Raw genomic sequence first — 10,000 nt, forward strand, 5'->3', positions numbered from 1 at the left:
TTCCAGAGGGTGGGGGGGGCAGGGAGAGAGTTCCAGAGGGTGGGGGGGGGGGCAGGGAGAGAGTTCCAGAGGGTGGGGGGGGCAGGGAGAGAGTTCCAGAGGGTGGGGGGGGCAGGGAGAGAGTTCCAGAGGGTGGGGGGGGGGGCAGGGAGAGAGTTCCAGAGGGTGGGGGGGGGGGGAGGGAGAGAGTTCCAGAGGGTGGGGGGGGCAGGGAGAGAGTTCCAGAGGGTGGGGGGGGGGGGCAGGGAGAGAGTTCCAGAGGGTGGGGGGGGCAGGGAGAGAGTTCCAGAGGGTGGGGGGGGGGGGAGAGAGTTCCAGAGGGTGGGGGGGGGGGGAGGGAGAGAGTTCCAGAGGGTGGGGGGAGCAGGGAGAGAGTTCCAGAGGGTGGGGGGGGAGCAGGGAGAGAGTTCCAGAGGGTGGGGGGGGCAGGGAGAGAGTTCCAGAGGGTGGGGGGGCAGGGAGAGAGTTCCAGAGGGTGGGGGGGGCAGGGAGAGAGTTCCAGAGGGTGGGGGGGGCAGGGAGAGAGTTCCAGAGGGTGGGGGGGGCAGGGAGAGAGTTCCAGAGGGTGGGGGGCTGCCACACTAAAAGCTCTATCACCGAAGGGGGTGGCAAGCAGGAGTCTGAGGACCGCAGGTCCCAGGGAGGGGCATGTGGGCGGAGGAGGTACTGGGGGGCATGGAGGGACTTGGAGGTGAGGAGGAGGATTTTGTAGGAGATATGCGGGACTTGACCGGAAGCCAGTGGAGGTGGATGAGGGTGGGGGGTGATGTGCTACCAGGGCTTGGTGTGGGTGAGAACCCTGGCAGCTGAGTTTTGGACATACTGGAGCCTGTCCAGGGTTTGGTTGGGTACCATTGCAGTAGTCCAGGCGGGACTAGACCCTCAGACTACATAGAAACAGACTACATAGAAAGAAGACTACATAGAAACAGACTACATAGAAACAGACTACATAGAAACAGACTACATAGAAACAGACTACATAGAAACAGACTACATAGAAACAGACTACATAGAAACAGACTACATAGAAAGAAGACTACATAGAAAGAAGACTACATAGAAAGAAGACTACATAGAAAGAAGACTACATAGAACGGCCAGTTTAATAGGAACAAACCGCAGAAACAAAACGACATGCAAATGAACAGTGTAAATAAGCCATCCAAGGGTTAATGGCTTTGCATTAGCAAACAATAATGAAGCACCATGTATGCTTGTGTGTGTGTGTGTGTGTGTGTGTGTGTGTGTGTGTGTGTGTGTGTGTGTGTGTGTGTGTGTGTGTGTGTGTGTGGGGGGGGGGCTCCATACATTAACTTTTCCCAGCTGAGCCCCCCTCTGGGGCCTTATGGCATCGTTTGAACACGTGTTCACCTACGCTGGCACACACACACACACACACACACACACACACACATAAACACACACACACGCACGCACACACACTCAAAACAGCAAGGACTCCCTCGGGTATACGTCCATCATACACTACATCTGTTTGAGGAGGGGAGACAGTGTTTGTCCTATTATCACACACACACATAAACTCATAAACACACATACACACACTCATAAACACACATAAACACACACACACACACACACACATAAACAAACATAAACACATAAACACACACACACACACACACATACACACACTCATAAACACACATAAACACACACACACACACACATACACACACTCATAAACACACATAAACACACACACACACACACACACACACACACACACACACACACACATAAACACACACACACATACACACACACATACACACACACACACACACACACACACACACACACATAAACACACACACACACACACACACACACACACACACATAAACACACACTCTCTCTCTCTCTCTCCTTCCATTATTCATCCAGCAGATGGCTTTGACGAGCGTCTTTATAGAGGAGGCACGGCCCCGTTAACACTGCAGCTCTACGGTCAAATCGATACGGATTATAATAATAATAACAACAACAATAATAGATGTTATTTAAAAGCCTGTTTCTCAAACTCAAGGCCACTGTACAGGAAAAAAAAAGAGAGAGAAGAGAAGAGAACTTTTCACCATACTGTATTGATAACCTTAGCATCACAATCTGTTTTTACATAAAATATGTGTGTGTGTGTGTGTGTGTGTGTGTGTGTGTGTGTGTGTGTGTGTGTGTGTGTGTGTGTGTGTGTGTGTGGGGGGGTGAGGTGGGGGGGGTGATTTGAGTTCTATCAATAATGTATTGCATCACACTGTGCTGACTACCAAGGTGCTACACAGATTGCATCAGGCTGAATTTTAAGTTACATTTTTACATTTTCAGTAAATATATGTATGAGTATCGCAATGTATGGTAATAGTATTGCAATGAGCAAGGCTGTGCAAGGCACGTGAGCAGCACTGCCAAGGGAGTTGACTCTCTTGGTGTTGTAGTTAACTCTCTTGGTGATGTAGTTAACTCTCTTGGTGTTGTAGTTAACTCTCTTGGTGTTGTAGTTAACTCTCTTGGTGATGTAGTTAACTCTCTTGGTGATGTAGTTAACTCTCTTGGTGTTGTACTTAACTCTCTTGGTGTTGTAGTTAACTCTCTTGGTGTTGTAGTTAACTCTCTTGGTGTTGTAGTTAACTCTCTTGGTGATGTAGTTAACTCTCTTGGTGTTTAGTTAACTCTCTTGGTGATGTAGTTAACTCTCTTGGTGATGTAGTTAACTCTCTTGGTGATGTAGTTAACTCTCTTGGTGTTGTACTTAACTCTCTTGGTGTTGTAGTTAACTCTCTTGGTGTTGTAGTTAACTCTCTTGGTGTTGTAGTTAACTCTCTTGGTGTTGTAGTTAACTCTCTTGGTGTTGTAGTTAACTCTCTTGGTGATGTAGTTAACTCTCTTGGTGATGTAGTTAACTCTCTTGGTGTTGTAGTTAACTCTCTTGGTGTTGTAAACGGAAGGTGGTGAGATACTCGCTTAGGGCGGGCTACTCTGCCCCACCATTCACAAACAGTATAGTATTCTTCTACGTATGGCATGGTGAGGGCCTTGCCAAGCCCTAGTTAACACAATCTGTGTTTGACAGAAAACTGCTGGTTTAGAACAGAGGCTTGGGTGAAAGTGGCCACTGGGCTCTGAATCCGGCACCGAGCTCCCAGCTGTCTCAATAAGGAAGAGGAAAGAGAGGAAGAGAGGAATATAAACAAGGAAGGATTGAGAGGGGGGTGGGGGGTAGAGAGATTGAAGGATGGATAAAAAAGGACTCTGCGTTGTTTCCAGCAGTGTGCCCCGAGACAGACAGGGTTTGTCATGCCAGAAAGGAGAGGGCAGACAGACAAGGACAAAGAGAAGTTAACTCACACACACACACACACACACACACACACACACACACACAGTAAATAGACTCACTCTTTGACGTGTTTTCTACAGGGAACAGAGTTCCTCATGCACGTCCCGGTCAGGATATCGACGTTGTCCACGATAACAAAGGGCTTCTCCTCCAGCGTGACGATGGACAGGTGGTTCTCGTCAGCCTCCTCGTCTCCCCACGAGTTATAACGAGGCCACACGGGGAACATCAGGGACAGGGTTCTGTTCTCCCATCGACCCATCTAGAGGAGACAGGAGAGAGGCAGGCAGACACACACACACGCACACACACACACACACACACGCACACACACACACACGCACACGTTTGTGGTTACGGTTTTAATAGGAACGAAGAGATTGTACTGTGTGAGTGTGAGTGTGTGTGTGTGTGTGTGTGTGTGTGTGTGTGTGTGTGGGTATGTGTTGTGTGTGTGTGTGTTGTGTGTGTGTGTTGTGTGTGTGTGTGTCTGTGTGTGTGTGTGTGTGTGTGTGTGTGTGTGTGTGTGAGTGTGTGTGTGTGTGTGTGTGTGTGTGTGTGCGTGTGTGTGTGTGTGTTATGTGTGTGTGTGTGTGTGTGTATGCGTGTATTACCTTCTCCCACTCCCTCACTCTGTTGAGGACATACACCGCCAGTTTGGGGTTGGCCTGGTAACCGTCGGGGGTGAAGGACAGGTCCCGCCCCTCGTAGGTCACATGCACCATGTGTCTGGAACACACCGGAACACACCGGAGTTAGACCTCATTATCAACACTGTCACACCTCATTATCAACACACACCTCAGTATCAACACTGTCACACTTCAGTATTATCACTGTCACACCTAAGTATCATCACTGTCACACCTCAGTATCAACACTGTCACACCTCAGTATCAACACTGTCACACCTCAGTATCAACACTGTCACACCTCAGTGTCAACACTGTCACACCTCAGTATCAACACTGTCACACCTCAGTGTCAACACTGTCACACCTCAGTATCAACACACACCTCAGTATCAACACTGTCACACCTCAGTGTCAACACTGTCACACCTCAGTATCAACACTGTCACACCTCAGTATCAACACTGTCACACCTCAGTATCAACACTGTCACACCTCAGTATCAACACTGTCACACCTCAGTATCAACACTGTCACACCTCAGTATCAACACTGTCACACCTCAGTATCAACACTGTCACACCTCAGTATCAACACTGTCACACCTCAGTATCAACACTGTCACACCTCAGTATCAACACTGTCACACCTCAGTGTCAACACTGTCACACCTCAGTATCAACACTGTCACACCTCAGTATCATCACTGTCACACCTCAGTATCAATACTGTCACACCTCAGTGTCAACACTGTCACACCTCAGTATCAACACACACCTCAGTATCAACACTGTCACACCTCAGTATCAACACACCTCAGTATCATCACTGTCACACCTCAGTGTCAACACTGTCACACCTCAGTGTCAACACTGTCACACCTAAGTATCATCACTGTCACACCTCAGTATCAACACTGTCACACCTCAGTATCATCACTGTCACACCTCAGTATCAACACTGTCACACCTCAGTATCATCACTGTCACACCTCAGTATCAACACTGTCACACCTCAGTATCATCACTGTCACACCTCAGTATCAACACTGTCACACCTCAGTATCAATACTGTCACACCTCAGTATCATCACTGTCACACCTCAGTATCAACACTGTCACACCTCAGTATCATCACTGTCACACCTCAGTATCAACACTGTCACACCTCAGTATCAACACTGTCACACCTCATTCATTATCAACATAGAGTCAGACCTCAGATCAGTATCAGTGATATCAGTGATATCAGTGATATGCTGAGAGTCTTTGACAGGGGGCAGAAAGCTCGCTTGCTTCTTGCTTTTTTCAAAGCTCCAACTTTTTTGCCAGGGAAATGGATTGAAGAAGTTGTTCATTTCTGCCTTTGCAGCTGTATTATAAATATAAGGTTTCAATGTACCATATTTAGCACAGCAACTGTTTTTTTCATAATCCCACCAGACACACACACGCACAGACGCACACACATACACACATACACACATACACACATACACACAGGAGAGCAAACTGTTTGCCTCTCATTATCCACATCATTACGCGCTGACTACCCACTTTCAGGATTCACTCACCTTTATACACAGACACACACATACACACCTGGGAGAGGAAAGACGCTCATTGAAAACAAAGTCTAAATATCCTGAGAACGCCATGTTGTTTGTCTTGAGTCAAACCATAAGCCTGCGTTCGGTGAATCGAAACTGACCTTACAGTTATGAATGGCTTCCCCATTTAAACCGTAATGGCTATTAGCAACATAGACAGGAAGACAATACCAGCTATTTGCGTGATCAATGTGGAGATGAAGGGTGCGTGTCTTCGGAGTCTTCATGACTAATCGTGCGATCGTGCATTGATCATGCAAATAAGTCCTATTGTCTTTCTGTCTATGTCAGTAATAGCTGTTAGGGCTGACGTGGGTAAGCCATTCATTACCGGAAGGTCAGTTTCGATTCCCTGTGACGAGGATAAAGTCTCGGGATGTGACTTCAGGAGATCAAAAAAAAGCTGTGGTCGTCATGGAAATGAAGGAGGGGAACACAGGCTTTACAATGGCATTTCATTATGAAGTGATCACAGTGAGCCTTCAGCGTGGCCGCACCTACCCTCTGGAACTCCCTCCCCACAGTGATCCGCAACGCCCCCACCCTGGGGGCCGTTCCACTATAGGTGGCAGGGCCGCTTGGGAGATATGCGAGGCCCTGTGCAAAGTCAGATTTGCGAGGCCTTTTATAATGATGTAGGCTACTGTTATAACCGCGCGACACGCACGCACCGATATATTGCAAGAAATGCGCTCACATGCTGTGCTGATAGACAATAGCATATCTACTTATTTAGATAGTTTACAACCATGTTTGTTTCATTTCAAACCTTTTATACTCGTAAAGGATTAGGATTTAGGATAAAGCAGTCATCATACCCAACATTAAATACGCATAAGCCATTATTGACATGAATAGAGATGTTACTCACCACCATGTAGGCCTATCCTTTATGTTGAAAAGCTTACAGCAAAAGCAAAAAGACATGTCCCGTTTTTGAGAGTACACAAGCCACTTTCTTTCTATTTTTTCCCCATTTGGTAGTTTTCGGAGAAATAAAGTTTCACTAAAGTTCCTGTTCTCATTATTTTTAGGATAACTAAATCCAGGTTTCATCTTTGGGGGACCTCTTCTAATGATCACTTCTGTAACTGTAGAGATATGTACCGGCCAATTTACCAGGATCATCATACATGACATATCTAACACCGTAGGCTCGTCTTGCGTTCCATCACTCTCAGCCCTGCTGCTGCTCTGAGTAGCTCCATCTTCCGCCTCCGTATCCTCTACTTCGCCACTCCTGACCATCATCACCTGGGGCTGGGCAGCCCCACTGCTGCCGGTGTAGCAGTTGTCCTCCTCCACCTCAGAGACATCATCTTTGCCTCTCAGGGGGGGCTGTGCCGTGCTACTACTAGCATTGCTAGTGCTAGCAGTAACGTTAGCTTCTTCGGTGCTAACGGGAGCCTCACTTGTTTTTAGAAATGTTTCGAACGAACCTCTAAGCGAGGCCCTGAAGCCTTCCTTTCTTTTATTTGTATTTCTTTTTTCAGCAAAATTAACATTTTCTTCCTCGGTCTCGTTCCCTCTGCATTTTGTCCGTTGCACTAAGCAGTCACTATGCACAACAAGTGTCAACGCGCGCCCAAAAATTATTTTCACGTTTCACGTAAGGTGTCATAGGGGGAAATTACTTTTTTCTGTTGCTAAGAATCTCCCTGTCCTACAGGTATGCTAGATTTTAGATGTATGATTGACTATGATTATCACATGTGTGAACATTTAGAAATGTATTAAAGGCAAAAATAATAATATGGTCCCTTGCCTGGCGCTTTGGAGGGCCTCGCCAGCCAGGGTACCAAAAAAAAAAAAAAAAAAAAAATATTTTTTTTTATTTTTTACCCTGCCTCACGCGAGGCCCTCCAAAGCGCGAGGCCCTGTGCCACCGCCCCAGCTAGCCCCCCCTTAAAGCGGCCCTGATAGGTGGCTTAGTATATCGGCGATTGAAATAAATGCGGCGATCAGGCAACTCGGGATTGGAATTCAAGCCTCAGCCTCAGGTGATTCCTCGAACGAGGATCAGCCTTGTGTCATCAGTGTTCACAGAAGACAGGCTTACAAATCTTCGATATGGGCGCGTGCACGCAGACATAAAGAGCCCCGAAGAGTCGATCTGTCGAAATGAAGATACTCCACTCTGTAGGGGTCCTACATTTGCGCAGCATTCCGAATTATTGATTTTTATGAAGACGGAAAAATAAGATGTCAAATAGTGCAATACTGCCGCAATTAACAAGGCGAGGGAAATGGTTTGGCAAGAAATTGCTGACCGATTAAATGCGTAGGTCATACTAGCCCTAGTTATTGTTATATGTTCATATTTTAATAAATGAATATTTACTACTGTGGTGATATCAGCAGCAGGCTAAAATCGTCTTATCGTCATGATGGCCTAGTGGTATTTACCCCTGCCTTGGTATTTACTTGTCTTTTTAAGACGGTGGTTCGAATCCCTCTTCGGACACACTTTTTTATTGCATTTCGTTGTCTGAATCTAATCTAAAATCTAATCTAAAATATAGTAATATGAATGAATGAATGAATGGTCTTTATTGTCATTGCTACAGTACAGGTACCAAACAACGAAATTAAGGAGGGGTGGCTCCCCTGGTGTTAGGAAAGAAAAAAAAAAAAAAACTTAAAAAAAAAATCACAAGAAGGGAAGGAGCTGGTTTACATAAATAAAGGCTATGTACACTATCCACTATACTATACTGTACAGATAGACGACTAGGGTTGTCATATTGCACAGTAGTGTTATTTCACATTTATTTAAAGTGTCGCAGTTTGCAGGCTTGAAATGTACATGTTTGTGCCTCAGCACTACACCTGATTTTTTCAGTCCAGCAGCTGCCATCAATCCGTCCAGACTGTCCAGGGCCCAGAACCTAGGTCTTTGCTGTGTTCAGGGCCTGGACGGCCCTGTGGTAGAAGCTGTTCTTCAGTCTGTTTGTCCTTGCGCCCAAGGTCCTGAACCGCCTTTTCGAGGGCAGCCTGGTAAAGTGTTCGTACCCAGGGTGGGTCGGGTCCCTGGAGATCTTGGAGGCCTTCCTGAGACAGCGTGTGTTGTACAGCTCTTCCAGAGAGGGGAGGGGGGCGCCGGTGATCTTCTGTGCTGTTCTCACGACTCTCTGTAGCGCATTTCTCTCCGCTGTTGTGCAGCTGGAGAACCAGTTGCAGATGCCGTAGGTGAGGATGCTCTCCACTGCGCCGCGGTAGAAGGTCACCAGTATCTCCTGCTTGCTGTGTTCCTTCCTGAGGACTCTCAGGGTGTATAGCCGCTGTTGTGCCTTCTTGATGGTGGCTTTTGTGTTGTCCTTCCAGGTCAGGTCATCCCGCATGTGCATCCCCAGGAATCGGAGGGTTGAGACTCTCTCCACGCTCTCTCCGTCGATGAGCAGGGGCTGGATCTCGGACTTTTTCCTCCTGAAGTCTACGATGAATTCCTGGGTCTTTGACTTGTTCAGCAGCAGGTTGTTAACCTTGCACAGCTTGCTCAGTTGCTCTACCTCATCCCTGTACGCCGCCTCGTCCCCCCCCGAGATGCATCCCACCACGGTGGTGTCGTCTGCAAACTTTACGATGGAGTTGCTGGGGTGGACGGGGGTGAAGTCGTAGGTGTAGAGGTTGTAGAGGATGGGGCTTAGCACGCAGCCCTGGGGGGACCCAGTGCTGAGTCTGAGGGCTGTGGAGGTGTGGGGGCCCACCCGCACCCTCTGGGGGCGGTCGGTCAGGAAGTCCTTGATCCATGCACATATGGAGTGTGATAGACCCAGGTCTAGTAGTTTGGTCACTAGCCTGTCTGGAAGGATGGTGTTGAAGGCGGAGCTGAAGTCCACAAAGAGCAGTCTCGCGTAGCTGTTTCCCCTCTCCAGGTGGGATAGAGTGGCGTGGAGAGTCGTCGCGATGGCGTCCTCTGTGGACCTGTGGGCTCTGTAGGCGAACTGGTATGGATCCAGGTTGGGCGGGAGGCGTGTGAGTATGTGGGCCCGGACTAGTTTCTCGAAGCACTTCATGATGATTGGTGTGAGTGCCACCGGGCGGTAGTCGTTTAGGCAGCTCACCGTGCTTTTCTTCGGGACTGGGATGATAGTTGAGGTTTTCAGGCAGGGTGGGATGGTGGCCTGGGACAGGGACTGGTTGAAGATGTTGGTGAAAACCCCGGCCAGCTGGTCGGCGCAGTCCCTCAGCACCCGTCCCAGGACGCCATCCGGCCCCGAGGCTTTCCTGGGGTCCACCGCCTTCAGCACGCGTATCACTTCATGCTCTGTGAGGGTGAGGCTGCTGAGAGCTGGAGAGAGTGATGTTTGTGTTGTAATAGTAAGTATATAGGCTATAAAATGATGGTGCAGGCTAATTTACAAGAACTGACACGATTACAATGGTGTTTGAAGCCTT

At 48.0% G+C, this 10,000-nt stretch overlaps 1 protein-coding gene across 1 annotated transcript in view; it reads right to left on the bottom strand.

The window, feature by feature from the left end:
* LOC308150114 (glutamate receptor ionotropic, NMDA 2A-like) overlaps positions 1-10,000 on the bottom strand; it is a gene marked incomplete at both ends in the record, with an annotated part of 113,609 nt that overhangs the window by 39,109 nt on the left and 64,500 nt on the right. The window contains 2 exons of the mRNA XM_080522979.1: positions 3,421-3,623; positions 3,976-4,090. Coding sequence (XP_080379105.1) covers positions 3,421-3,623; positions 3,976-4,090 — 318 coding nt within the window. The remainder of the gene's footprint in view (positions 1-3,420; positions 3,624-3,975; positions 4,091-10,000) is intronic.

This window comes from Nansenia antarctica, assembly GCF_963989245.1.
Source record: "Nansenia antarctica genome assembly, chromosome: 2".
NCBI classification, from domain to species: Eukaryota; Metazoa; Chordata; class Actinopteri; order Argentiniformes; family Microstomatidae; genus Nansenia; species Nansenia antarctica.